Source organism: Rhododendron vialii, chromosome 6a (genome assembly GCF_030253575.1).
Source record: "Rhododendron vialii isolate Sample 1 chromosome 6a, ASM3025357v1".
Lineage (NCBI taxonomy): Eukaryota > Viridiplantae > Streptophyta > Magnoliopsida > Ericales > Ericaceae > Rhododendron > Rhododendron vialii.
Genome location: NC_080562.1, coordinates 9,112,487 through 9,127,230, shown reverse-complemented (window position 1 = coordinate 9,127,230; position 14,744 = coordinate 9,112,487). Strand labels below are relative to the sequence as shown.

The following is a 14,744-nucleotide window of genomic DNA, read 5'->3' as shown; positions in this document are numbered from 1 at the left end:
GGAGATAATTAACCGATGTGGGATTAAGTCTAACACTCCTCATCACATGTAGCCTGGATGTATGTGGATATATGAATGGACAAAACTAGAAGATTTGACTAGGGCAACCCTTCACGTGCAGCCCGGATGCATGTGGAGGTATGAATTGATAAGGTGATGCGATTGACTCCGGCGACACAAATAGGTGAGGCCACCCAAGACCTAACTCTGATACTATGTTAGATTTCTTGAAGGATTCCAACCTAAAACCAATTGACTATAGGTGGAATAACCTTTAAAATATATTAATCAAATTTGAGTGGCTTAAATAAACAATTTAATATTAAGTCTAACATTATCCATAGCCCTAACCCCCAAAATCCGCCCGTCGTGAGGCTCGAACCAAGGCCTCCACAGAAGATGGAAAGGAAATAACCAACTACACTAGCAGTAGCTTCTCTTGAGTGTGAGTTTACTACTACCATAAATGGATCCACCGAGAAGACGATAATTAGGGTGCGTTCTTGTAAACTTATAATCTGGAAACTTATTTTGATATTTTTGGAATTAATCGTTTGACATGCATAAACAAACCTATCTAGGACGGGGCATGAGAACCAGAGATGAAACTAACTGAGGGCTTATGGAGGCCACGGTCCCCGTGTAGTTTTGGGTATTTTAAAAATAATTTTTTTGTTATTTGTTAAACCTAATCTACTCTATCCTAGATAATTTAGAGAGATGGATGGGTGCTTTGGGGAATCACACCTTTCCTATTTGCATGAAAGTATAAGGGATGCACCATATACACTCCACTCCACTTGTTTTTAAATATTAATGTCAGACCGTTTTTCCACTATCTCTCCTAAAACTAATTGGTGATAGGATGAGTTTTAATTAAGTCTTTTATGACATTCGACATGGCACCCACAAGGTTATTTTTAGAGCGGTTGTAGTGAGTCGCATTGTATAACCAAATTCATAGGGGCACTCCGGGCCCAACAATCCCTCTCTCATGATGACGTTCCTGCGACTCGAACCCATGACTTCCTGGGGTCTGATATCACTTGTCGGACCGCTTTTTCACCCTCTTAAAACCAATTGGTGGTAGGAAGACATTGTACAACTAAATTTATGGGGGAACTCCGGGCCGAACAATTAAGATTAGTTGCTTTTTGTTTGTTAAGAGCCACAATATATTGGTTTTTGTATTGGGTGTTATTTAAACATTTAAATGCTTTAGACTATGTTTGTTTTGGGTCCCAAAATCCAAGTCCCTCCCTCTTTTTGCACGGTCTTCAATCAATTTTTCCTTCAATTATTTCTCTTATTTTTCTTTTTATCTCTCTCCATTAATTACCCAAAAAATCTCCTTGAAATCCAAATCAAATAAACTATTAGATTTCCAAACCTTAAAATTTTAAAAATTATTGTTCATAGTTTGGCCACTGCGTTGAAGAAATCCCAGTTTCGTCCCTGATGAGAACTCAACCTTTATTAGTGCTGTGGACGAACCTCAACCTTTATTTGTGCTGTGGACGAAACTCAACCTTTATTTGTGCTCTGGATTCGTCCACCGGCTCGCTGATGATGGTCAGTCGCTAATTAAGGAGTAAGGTCTTATTGTGTTGACATTTTATTATTAATAGGAATGAATTAAGTCAAAACTCCTTTTATAATAAGGACAATTGTATTCGAAAATAAAAAGCATGATATATAATATATAGCAGAAGTTTTTTTTGCTTGTTAATATAAAATGGTTCATGAACGTGGTGGTGTGACTATAATTTTGAAGGAGTGTTTACACTAAACTAAATAGACTAAAGCTGTGTTTTTACGGATTTTTAGACAAGTCATTTTCTTTACATACATCAACTATTGCTATCATTTAGCGGAAACAATTTGGCTATTGTCAGTAGTAAGAAGTCGAAAAAGTTTTAGTGAAAACGCAACCTCGGTATTTTGCAAGTCACAATTACACCATTCGTTAACATCGTTGTAACCACGCCAATAATAATCAAAAGGGCAAAAGTATGCCGGATGAGTGGAGGTCTAGGGGTGAAGTAAAAACCGAAAAAACCTAACCAACCGAAAAATCCGGTCAAAAATATTTGTTTGGTTTGGTTTTTCCAAGCTATTGGTGCGGTTTGGTTTTTTATTTTGAAAAGAAATTGAAAACGGTTCGATTTCAATTTTGGTCTAAAGAAACCGAACCGATTTCACCCCTTGGAGGTCTGGGTGTAAATGGTCGAGTTTATGCAATTTTTCAAACTAGATATACTATACATTTCGGTTTGAACTGTATGTAAATCAAATCACAAAATATTTAATGGTTCGGTTTGGTTCGACTTTGTTCGGTTTAACCGGTATATTTTTGTTTTTTAGTTTCGAACAAAAATACTGGTGACTTCAAGTAATAATTTTGAAGTCCAAATAACGACACGGTTTTATGTACACTTAAACAACATAAGCCACTAAATGGTAAGCAAGTATTAAAAAAATTCGCGGATCAAAAAAAAAAAAAGCATTAAAAAAATTCCAGCAACCATTCAACGTCCAAACGACATCCTATATAAGTGGAATAAGAATGATATTAAGCCAATAAATGTTGAATTAAAAAATTAAAAATGTTTTCTTTTTATTAAACAGACATTAATATATATAAATACATCCGGTTCGTTTCGATTTATTTTCGGATTAAATCTTGTCAACCGGACCGGACTTTTCTTTTCCGTTTGGCTAAGAGTAAAGAAAATAAATTATTTACGGAGGAGCTCAATTTTAGCCATCCAAAATTATTTTGGATGGTCCGAATTAAAAATAATCTATTTACCGTTAATAGATTATTTTTAATCCGAATTATCCAAAACACTTTTGGATGGTCGAGAAAACGAACTCAAGCGCTTACTTCTAAAACCATACCAAATTATCGGTGTGGTCCAGTTTTTGTTTCTGGATCGGTTAACCGGGTTTTCTTTTCACCTCTATGATTGGATAAATAATTCATTTGGATTTTTTTGGTGCTTATTCAAATTTCTTTTTTGCATTTAGTGATTTTTCGTCATTTTTTTTTTTTTTGTAAATTAGTGCTTCGTCATGACGAGGAATTTAAAAAGTAAAAAATTACAATCAAAATCCAAATTTTTTGAATAAAGACAAACAATAAGATAATAAGCAAATTTTTTTGTCTTTATTCAAAAAATTATGTTTGAACCATAATTTTTTACTTTTTCGATTCTTGTTATCGAGTTGAAACAATTATCCACAAAACTTTAACACAAAATTAACAAAAGAGAAAAAAAAATTGGATAGAAAAAATATAGCCAATTAACTTATTTAACCAAAACCCCAAAATAGTAGAGTAATTAGCTGTTAAAGAGATTAAATTGCACACAGCCCACCGTGTACAAGAGTTGAGCGGCAAAGGCATGGATGAATGCCACCTCACCACTTGGCTCATCCCATTCAATTATTTCCTCACACTCAATTTAGTTTAATTCTTTTAGACTATTTATATATTAAAAATATGATTAAAAATTTAATTGTTTTGATTTTCAATCTTATTAAACCTGTGCGAAGATCGTAATTAAGTTGTCTCTAGGGCTCTCATAATTAAGTATTGGGCAAATTTCACTCAGACCCCCTGAGGTATCTGACAATGACAGAAAATAATGACAGAAACCTCCCCTATTTCACAGTTTGGGTTTCATTCCGTTAGTTCCGTTAGTGAAATGGACGGAAAACGTACGGAAAATGAAATTTTTAATTTTATTTAGTTCTACAGCTATCTTAGAGCTCTTATTGAACATCCTAGAGCAAAAAATTAATTATGACCCTTTTGGATAAAATGATCAGAAAAATAAGATCTTCGCACCTATTCAAACGGATTAAAAATTGGAGTACTTAAGTATCTTTTCTTCATTTGGTTCTATGGCTCTCTCGGGGCTCTCATTGAAAGCCTTGGGGCCAAAAATTAACTATGACCATTTAGGATAAAATGATAAAAAAATAAAAATCTTTGCACCGATTCAAACGAATTAAAAATTGGAGCACTTAAGTATCTCCTCTTCGTTTAGTTCTACGGCTATCTTAAGGCTCTCATTGAAAATCTTAGAACTAAAAATTAATTATTGCACTTTAGGATAAAATAATCAGAAAAATAAAATTTTCACACCGATTCAAATGGATTGAAAATTGGAGCACTTTAAGTATTTGCTCTTCATTGAAAGCCCTAAAATCAAATAAAGAGCAAAATTTTAAATGCTCCAAATTTTAATTCGTTTGAATCGGTATGAAGATTTTATTTTTTTAATTATTTTATCCTAAATGGTCATAATTAATTTTTGGCTCTAGGACTTTCAATGAGAACCCTAAGAAGCTGTAGAACTAAATAAAATTGAAGATTTCATTTTCTGTACATTTTCGTACATTTTCCGTCCACTTTACTAACGGAACTAACGGAATGAAACCCAAACTGTGAAATAGGGGAGGTTTCTGTCATTTTTGAAAACTGAGGGATACTTTCTGTCATTGTTAGATACCTCAGGGGGTCTAAGTGAAATTTGCCCTTAAGTATTTGTTCTTTATTTGGAACCCTATGAAACAGAAACTTGATTATAAGAGCCCTAGAGACAAAATTTAATTGTGACCTTTTAGAATAATATGATCATAATAATAAGATATTTACATCAATTAAAACGGATTAAAAATTGGAGCACTTTAATTTTCAACCGTATTTTTTAATATACAAACAGTTTAAAAAAATTAAATGCTACAATTTTTAATCTGTTTGAACCTGTGCGAAAATCCTATTGTTTTGATCATTTTATTCTAAATATTCATAATTAGATTTTGTCTATAGAGCTCTTATAATCAAATTTCTGCTTCATAATGTTTCAAATAAAAAGTAAATACTTAATTATGAGAGCTCTAAAGACAACTTAATTACGATCTTCGCACGGTTTAATAAAATTGAAAATAGCAACAATTAAATTTTTAATAATATATAAATAGTCTAGAATCCTAAATTAAGAGAAATTATTCGGTGCCCCAAAGGCAACGCCAGGTGTTGCCTCCCACCTGTGTTTTTTTTTTTTATCCGCAGGTGCCTCCACCTTAAATATCTATTGACACGCGTTTTCTTCTCTCCTGTCCCACTAGACACAACATTTTCTCTAAAATTAAGTGTTTCAAATTTCAATACTTTTGAATGGGTGAGAAGATTTTATTTTTTTATCATTTAATTCTAAAAGGTCATAATTAAATTTTGACTATAAGGCTCTCGTTGATTAACCCTAAGAAAGTCGTAGAATCAAATATCTCTTAGGACTAACCAACGAGAGCCTTAGAGTCAAAATTTAATTATGACCCTTTAGAATTAAATGATCAGATAAATAAAATCTTCTCACCCATTCAAACGGATTGAAATTTGGAACACTTAATTTTTCAATCTTCAGTTTATATATTAAAAAATATGGTTAAAAAATTAAGTGCTTCAAATTTCAATCCGTTTGAATGGGTGAGAAGATTTTATTTATCTGATCATTTAATTATAAAGGGTCATAATTAAATTTTGACTCTAGGGCTCTCGTTGGTTAGTCCTAAGAGATATTTGATTCTACGACTGTCTTAGGGTTAATCAACGAGAGCCCTATAGTCAAAATTTAATTATGACCCTTTAGAATTAAATGATCAGATAAATAAAATCTTCTCACCCATTCAAACGGATTGAAATTTGAAGCACTTAATTTTTTAACTATATTTTTTAATATATAAAATGAAGGTTGAAAAATTAAGTATTCCAAATTTCAATCCGTTTGAATGGGTGAGAAGATTTTATTTATCTGATCATTTAATTCTAAAGGGTCATAATTAAATTTTGACTCTAAGGCTCTCGTTGGTTAGTCCTAAGAGATATTTGATTCTACGACTTTCTTAGGGTTAATCAACGAGAGCCTTATAGTCAAAATTTAATTATGACCTTTTAGAATTAAATGATAAAAAAATAAAATCTTCTCACCCATTCAAAAGTATTGAAATTTGAAACACTTAATTTTAGAGAAAAGGTTGTGTCTAGTGGGACAGGAGAGAAGAAAACGCGTGTCAATAGATATTTAAGGCGGAGGCACCTACGGATTAAAAAAAAAAACAGGTGGGAGGCAACACCTGGCGTTGCCTTTGGGGCACCGAATAATTTCTCCTAAATTAAGTATGAAGAAGTGATTGAAAAGAAAGGAATTGAACGTACTGGGATGAGCCCAGTGGTGAGGTGGCATTAATCCATGCTTTGCCGCTCAACCCTTGAACACGGCCCCGCCGTGTACAATTTAATCTCGCTGTTAAAATACCTCCTCTTCTCCTCTCCCATTCTCAAACCACCGCCAGAAACCTCTCATCCCTTCCCCCAAAAACCCTCCACCATGCCGTCGTCCGCCACCACTTCCACCCAAACCCTCCACTTCCTCTCTCTACTCTCTCTCCTCTCCCTCTTCTCCCCCACCCACTCCACCACCACCGACCTCCAACTCCTCCTCAACCTCAAAACCACCCTCCAAACCGCCGCCACCACCACCTTCTTATCCTCCTGGCAACCCCACAATCCCCCTTGCAACTTCACCGGCGTCACCTGTGACCCAACCGACCAAATCACCCAACTCGACCTATCCAACCAGCGCCTCACCGGCTCCCTCCCCTTCCACTCAATCTGCCAGTTGAAATCCCTCCAGAAACTCTCCCTAGGCCACAACCAACTCCACGGTCCGATCACCGAGCAATTGCTCGACTGCGTCAAGTTACAGTACCTAGACCTCGGCAACAACTTTTTCTCCGGTCCTTTCCCGGACATATCCCCACTGAACAAATTAACTTATCTCTATTTGAACAACAGTGGGCTGTCTGGTGCTTTTCCGTGGGATTCGTTGCGGAACATGACGGGTCTTGTCGTGCTGAGCTTGGGAGACAATAACCAACTCGATAGGACTCCTTTTCCGGAAGTGGTGGTGGAGCTTGCTCGGTTGAATTGGCTTTACTTGTCGAATTGCAGCATCGAGGGGCGGATTCCGAAAGGAATTGGGAACTTAACCGAGCTGGTAAATCTGGAGCTGTCGGATAATTATCTCGCCGGCGAGATTCCGGTGGAGATTTCGAAGCTCAAGAAGTTGTGGCAGCTAGAGCTTTACGGCAACGGCTTGACAGGAAGATTCCCAGTTGGGTTCGGAAACCTGACCAATTTGGAGAAATTCGACGCCTCGAAAAACTATCTGGAGGGTGATTTGTCGGAGCTCAGGACACTGAATAAGCTACTGACTTTACAACTGTACGAAAACGGGTTTTCCGGTGAGATACCGGTAGAGTTTGGGGAGTTTGGAAAGCTTGTGAATTTGTCACTTTACGAGAATAAGCTCACGGGTTTTATCCCTCAGGCGCTCGGGTCGAAGTCGGAGTTCATTTTCATCGACGCGTCGGAGAATTTCCTGACGGGTCCGATCCCGCCGGATATGTGCAAGCAGGGGAAGATGACACAGCTTTTGCTGCTTCAGAACAACCTCACCGGAGATATTCCGGTGGGTTACGCGAATTGTATGTCGCTCAACCGATTACGGGTGAGCAACAATTTGTTGTCTGGGGTAGTCCCGAGTGGCATCTGGGGACTACCCCAAGTCAGATTGATTGATTTGGCCATGAATCAGTTCGAAGGCTCGATTACATCTGATATTGGTAATGCAAAGTCTCTCTCTCAACTGATCGTCGGTAATAACAAGTTATCCGGTGAATTGCCGTTGAAGATGGCTAAAGCCACGGCGTTAATCGCGATTGATTTAAGCGACAATCGATTCTCCGGTAAAATTCCGTCCTCAATTGGAGAACTAAAACTTCTTAACCGTCTTCATTTACAGAAAAACATGTTTTCTGGTCCAATACCGGAGACTATAGCCAATTGTGTTGCTTTCAATGACATAAACATGGCCGTCAATTCACTTTCCGGCGTAATTCCGGCCTCTATTGGGTCATTACCGGCTTTAAACTCGTTAAACTTGTCGGAAAACGAGCTCTCCGGTCAAATTCCAGCGACTCTGTCTTCACTGAAGCTAAGCCTTCTTGATCTTTCCCACAACCGGTTAACCGGACCCATACCGTCGTCTCTGTCGCTCTTGGCCTATAACGGGAGCTTCGCCGGAAACAATGGCCTCTGTAGTCAAAACATCAAGTTTTTCCGACGGTGTTCGTCAGATGCCGGTAGGTCTCAAAGCCTCTGGTTGATCATACTCGGCGTGGCAGTGGGTGCAATCTTGTTACTTCTGTCAATTCCATGTGTTTTGTATCTGAAGAAGGGTAGTCGTAAAGATGAAGACAGATCTTTGAAAGAAGATTCCTGGGACTTAAAGTCATTCCATGTTTTAAGTTTCACGGAGGATGAGATTCTTGATTCAATCAAGCAAGAGAATCTTATAGGGAAAGGTGGGTCCGGAAATGTGTACAAGGTTTTGTTAGCAAATGGGATTGAGCTAGCCGTGAAGCACATATGGAACACAGATTCCGGTGGCCGGAAAAAGAACCGGGGCACTACCCCGATGTTAACCAAGCGCACGGGGAAGTCGAAGGAGTTTGACGCGGAGGTGGAAACGTTGAGTTCGATCAGGCACGTGAACGTGGTGAAGTTGTACTGCAGTATAACGAGTGAGGACTCGAGCTTGTTGGTGTACGAGTATTTGCCGAACGGGAGTTTGTGGGACCGGTTGCACACGTGCGGGAAGATGGCTTTGGATTGGGACACTAGATATGAGATAGCTGTTGGTGCGGCAAAGGGTTTGGAGTACTTGCACCACGGCCTCGAGAGGCCGGTGATTCACCGGGACGTGAAGTCTAGTAACATTTTGTTGGACGAGTTCTGCAAGCCGAGGATTGCTGATTTTGGACTAGCGAAGATTGATCAGGGCAACAAAAGCAAGGACTCGACCCATGTGATTGCGGGAACACATGGCTATATAGCTCCCGGTAAGCATGCTTCTTTCATGTCAATTGTTTCTATACACTGATTATTTGTCTTTTTTGATAACTCAGGTATCCAGACTAACTTACGCATATCTCGACTGTTGTCTTCCTTTGTGCTGATATTGATTCTTAATTGTATCATTTTTGCAGAATACGGGTATACCTACAAGGTGAACGAGAAGAGCGACGTGTACAGCTTTGGAGTGGTTCTGATGGAGCTTGTAACTGGAAAAAAGCCGATTGAGCCAGAGTACGGAGACAATCGGGATGTAGTAAATTGGGTATCCACCAAGTTGAAGACCAAAGAATCTGTGTTAAGTATAGTAGACTCCAACATCCGAGAAGTTCACAGGGAAGAGGCAATCAAGGTACTAAGAATCGCCATTCTCTGCACATCAAGGCTTCCAAACATGAGGCCTAAAATGAGGAGTGTGGTTCAAATGCTGGAGGAAGCCGAGCCTTGTAAATTCATTGGCATCATCATCAGTGAAGTTGGTGGAAGTAAGAAAGAGGAAGTTAAGGACTGTAATGGTGAAGATTGATCAGAGAACGGAGCAGATCGAAAAACAGATCATTCGCAGGGTGTTTGAAGAAATTTTTGTTCTGAAAATATGGGGGTTTTATCTATTGTCTGAATCAAATATTGTGAAATACTAGCCGGAAACTGGTAGAGTTTGTAACTTTTGTGTCATAAATAAGTAAGCCAAATTCTGTTATGCAATCCGGGCCCTGGAATTCGAATGAAATCGTGGATTGATAGAATACTCAATGCCCCACTGGATGGGTTACTTTTTATTGGCATTGGAATGAAGTGTGCTTCAACTATATCAACGGTACCTACCTTCTCAATAAAACATGGCGTGTTCAAGTTTGAAATCCTTTTTTGTACTAATACCTTTGGAAAGTTGGAAGAAAATGGAAGCTTGGTTGATATGAAAAATGGGAGCAGCAATTCGATGAATTAGCTGTTTATTAGCAGCAGTGCTTTAAAGGGCATGACATGGTTTAGGACTTCAGCACCAATACTCTAAGGGAAAAAAAAAAAAAAATAGACGAACGGAGGATTGAAGTACCAAATTAGGTGGATAAAAGGAGTCTAATTCGAGTTTACTCGACAACCAAGCTTGCAACACACGAAATCAAGAGCGGTTAGGTGTTTGCTCCATCCTAATAAGGTCTCGGTTCGATTCTCCTTGTCAATAATTCTTGGGGTCATTTCACCCCACGTGTAAGCATGTGAAACGGTTGTTGGATGAGCTGTAAGAATTAGGATGGGCTGTAGGAATTAGGATGGGCTTTAACGTTTCCAAAGTGTGGCAACAGTACACTGCACTCGAATTAGGATGGGATCAAAGGATGTTAATTAGCTGGGCTTAACTCTGTTGACAATTGGCATCAATTCTCCACATGGGCTGCTGAGAGGTGCAGCCTTTGTTGAACCACATGGGCTGCTGAGAGGTGCAGCCTTTGTTGAAAATGGCATGACAGCCATTCTTTGAATGGCCTATAAATGGAGACCCTTTGGCTCAAAGTTTTGTATCAGAAATCAGAGAGAAGAGAGTGATACACGAGTAGATTGTGAGGCAATACTGTGTGAGTCTGAGTGATTGTTGTAATCCTCCTCCAGTAAATATAGTGAATCCGCTGCCCCTCCGTGGATGTACCCGATTATTGGGGAACCACGTAAATCCTTGTGTTTCTCTGTGTTGTGTGTTTGTGTTTGCTTGGTTTGACTCTGGTTTAGCACTACAATTGGTATCAGAGCACGTAGTGTAGAACCAAGAACACAAAAACCACCATAGTTTCCGACTCTGCTTCTCAGTCCGTGTTCTGTCCGAGTCACAGAGCCACGTTTTTTTTTTCTGATCCAAGAATCCGTTTGACCACTGAGTCTTGTGCGTCCTTGCGAGACGATTCCAACGCACCAAGACCCATCGGAAACGGAGTAACAACGAGGTCACACGCTCCGTTCGACGGTTGAGCGTGAAAGAAGCTGCTGCTCGCCGGATCTGTTTTTTTATCTTTTCAGAAAACAGAGTTTTTTTTTCTTTAATATCTGTAAGGAGGAAAACCAGGTGCTGGTTTTTGACTAGTCAAAGCCAGGGAAAATTATCCAGTGCTACTGGCTCCCCTAGAGACGCTGATGTCAGCTTGACATCATCGATCCAGAAGCTTCAGAAGGTTACGCCCAGTCAGCACGCCACGTGTCACCCAGTCACCAGACACGTCACCAGCCACATCATCAGAGAGGCTGAGTCATCAGCCACGTATTCAGCCACGTGTCTTTCCACGTCAGCCCCAAGTGTGCGCCACATCAGCAAAAAGGCCCAGTCATTAGCACCCAGTCAGCATTTATTGCTGAGTCAGCAGGTCCAGTCAGTCCTAACCAGAGGGAATATTCTCTGATCCAAGGAATATTCCAGAAGGTGTTATTTTGCGATTTCGGAGCCGTTTCAACTCTGATTTGCGCAAGTGAGTAGTCGTTCCTGACTATTCTCGACGTTCCGGATCCAACGCCGCACTCCGTTTTCCGTAACTCAGCTCCGACATTGGTGTTTTGTCCGTTGGTTGGCTAAAAAGCGCCGTTTTTGGTGTTTTTGTGCACCGGATATTCACGTGGGTGGAGTTTAAGGAGTTCTAATGGCGGAAGAAGAGTTTAAGGAGACCTCGGAAGTTTCTTCATCTGCAGAGAAGAATACCGAGCATCCCAAGGTCACTTCGAGCAGTTATGGGCAAAGGAATACGGTTTCCAATGCTAAGTTCGAGGTGGAGAAATTTGACGGAACAAGTAACTTCGGCATGTGGCAATGCGAAGTTTTGGATGTTCTGTATCAACAGGAGTTGGATATTACGTTAGAGGAGAGGCCGAACGACATTTCAGACAAGGATTGGATAAAGCTTAATCGCCAAGCTTGTGGCACCATCAGACTTTGTCTTACGAAGGATCAGAAATACTTCGTGATGAAGGAAACGTTAGCTAAAGAGCTATGGGAGAAATTGGAAAACAAGTACATGACGAAGAGTATTGAGAATCGGTTGTATCTCAAGAAGAAGCTCTACGGGTTCCAGTTCGTGCAAGGTACGACTATGAACCAACACTTGAACAATTTCAATAAGATTTTGGCTGATTTGCAAAATCTAGACGTTTCCATAGAAGATGAGGATAAAGCTTTACTGTTGTTAAATTCATTGCCTGATACTTATGATCATTTGACTACTACTTTATTGTACGGTAAAGAAGAAATCAAGTTTAATGACGTTTCAAATGCTTTGATGAATAACGAGGTACGGAAGAGGGATCAGCAAGCTCACCGTGACCCGTCCGCATCAGCTTTGACAACAAGAGGCAGAACCGACACTAGGAGGACTGGTGGTGGAGGGCGAAGGAGGTCTCGCTCAAAATCAAGGGGGAAGTCTGTAGAGAGAAGATTGGGGAAAGACGAGTGTGCCCTTTGTCGTCAAAAGGGGCACTGGAAGAAAGATTGTCCGAACAAACAACCAGCTGCAAATGTTGCAGAGGAGACAGAGGATGATCTAGAGTCAGCACTATTAGTTTCATCATCACCTGACCATTCAGATGAGTGGATACTAGATTCGGGATGTTCCTACCACATGTGTCCCAACAGGGACTGGTTCTCGAGTTTTCAAGATCTCGATGGAGGAGTTGTTTTGCTAGGCGATAACACCGCTTGCAAAGTCCAAGGGATAGGTTCAATCCGTTTGAAGTTGCATGATGGGACGTTTAGGGTGCTAACAGACGTTCGGTATGTTCCGGACTTGAAGAAGAATCTCATTTCGCTTGGAGCCTTTGATGTGAAAGGATACAAGATTACGATGATGGGTGGAGTGCTAAAGATAGTTCGAGGGGCGCTCATTGTCTTGAAAGGTAGCCGAAAAGGAAACTTGTATTTCCTAGACGGTTGCACAGTCACAGGGAGAGTGGCCGTTACTACTAGCTCAGACGAAGACGATGCATCCAAGCTATGGCACATGCGTTTAGGGCATGCTGGCGAGAAGGCCTTACAGGGTTTAGTAAGGCAAGGCTTGTTGAAAGGGGCCAAGACAGGGAAAGTTGGCTTCTGTGAGCATTGTATATTGGGCAAACAAACTCGAGTCAAGTTTGGCACTGGAGTTCACCGCACAGAGGGGATTCTTGACTATGTTCATTCAGATGTTTGGGGGCCGACCAAAAATGTAACTTTGGGAGGCAAACGATGGTTCGTGACATTTATTGATGATTTCTCCAGACGTGTCTGGGTTTATACCATGAGGCACAAGTATGAGGTCCTTCCAATCTTCCTTCAGTGGAAGAAAATGATGGAGACGCAGACAGGAAGGAAAATCAAGAAGCTGAGGTCAGATAACGGTGGCGAGTACAAGTCAGATCCTTTTCTCCAAGTCTGTCGGGAGGAGGGGATAGTCAGACACTTCACAGTTGCGGGGACGCCGCAGCAGAATGGAGTAGCAGAGCGCATGAATCGTACTTTGGTGGAGAAAGTTCGGTGCATGTTGTCAAATGCCGGGCTTAGCAAGGCGTTCTGGGGCGAGGCTCTCAAATATGCCTCCCATCTTGTCAACCGTTTACCGTCAGCATCAATCGGAGGGAAGACTCCGATGGAGGTATGGTTTGAGAAACCAGTTACAGATTATGATTCATTACATGTTTGGGGTTGTTCTGCTTACTATCATGTAACTGAGTCCAAGTTAGATCCACGAGCCAAGAAAGCTGTTTTCTTGGGTTTCACTTCAGGTGTTAAGGGATACAGGCTCTGGTGTCCCGAGTCCAGGAAGGTGATTCTAAGTAGGGATGTTACTTTCGACGAATCTGCTATGTTACAGCAGGTTCCTTCCAAGGAGAATGTGGAGCCGAATGCCCAGCAGCAGGTGGAGCATTCAGAACAGGTGGAGGTTGAGACTCCCCTTGTTCCAGCCAAGACTGTTCAGACAGTCAGCCGTCCTGAGGATCAACCCGTTGATCAGGATGTCATTATTGAAGAGGAGGCTTCATTACAGGAAATACCACAGCAGCCAGAATCCATTGCAACCAGCAGACCGAGGCGAGAAATCCGGAAACCTGCTCGATATGCTGATACAGTAGCTTATGCACTTCCAGTGACAGACGATGATGTCCCCTCCACTTACCGGGAGGCAGTGCAGTGTACAGATAGTAACAAGTGGAAAGAGGCAATGGATGAGGAGATGGGTTCACTCTCCAAGAATCAGACATGGGATTTGGTTCAACTTCCCAAGGGCAAGAAATCTATTGGCTGCAAGTGGGTTTATGCGAAGAAGGAAGGTACAGGATCTGAGAAAGTCAGGTTCAAAGCAAGATTGGTAGCCAAGGGTTACGCACAGACAGAGGGGATCGACTACAACGAGGTGTTCTCCCCTGTCGTCAAACATTCGTCGATCAGGATCTTGCTTGCATTGGTAGCACAGTTTGACCTTGAGTTAGCCCAACTCGATGTCAAGACCGCTTTTCTACACGGAGATCTGGATGAGGAGATCTATATGGCTCAACCAGATGGTTACAGAATTGCAGGAAAGGAGAATTGGGCTTGTAAACTTAAGAAGTCGCTATACGGGTTGAAACAGTCGCCGAGACAGTGGTACAAGCGCTTCGATCGGTTTATGATGGAGCAGGGGTACACAAGAAGTCACTTTGACCATTGTGTTTACTTCTGCAAACTCCCAGATGGATCATTTGTCTATTTGCTCTTATATGTAGATGACATGCTGATTGCATGTAAGAGCAAGGTGGAGATTGACAGACT

At 40.7% G+C, this 14,744-nt stretch overlaps 1 protein-coding gene across 1 annotated transcript; it reads left to right on the top strand.

The window, feature by feature from the left end:
• The first annotated feature begins 6,190 nt into the window (after nt 1–6,190).
• Nucleotides 6,191–9,732, top strand: LOC131329173 (receptor-like protein kinase 7). Its single transcript, XM_058362254.1, has 2 exons — nt 6,191–8,973; nt 9,121–9,732. Exons 1-2 carry the CDS (start codon nt 6,261–6,263, stop codon nt 9,510–9,512), a joined length of 3,105 nt encoding a protein of 1,034 aa, XP_058218237.1. The 5' UTR covers nt 6,191–6,260; the 3' UTR covers nt 9,513–9,732.
• The last annotated feature ends 5,012 nt before the right edge of the window (nt 9,733–14,744 follow it).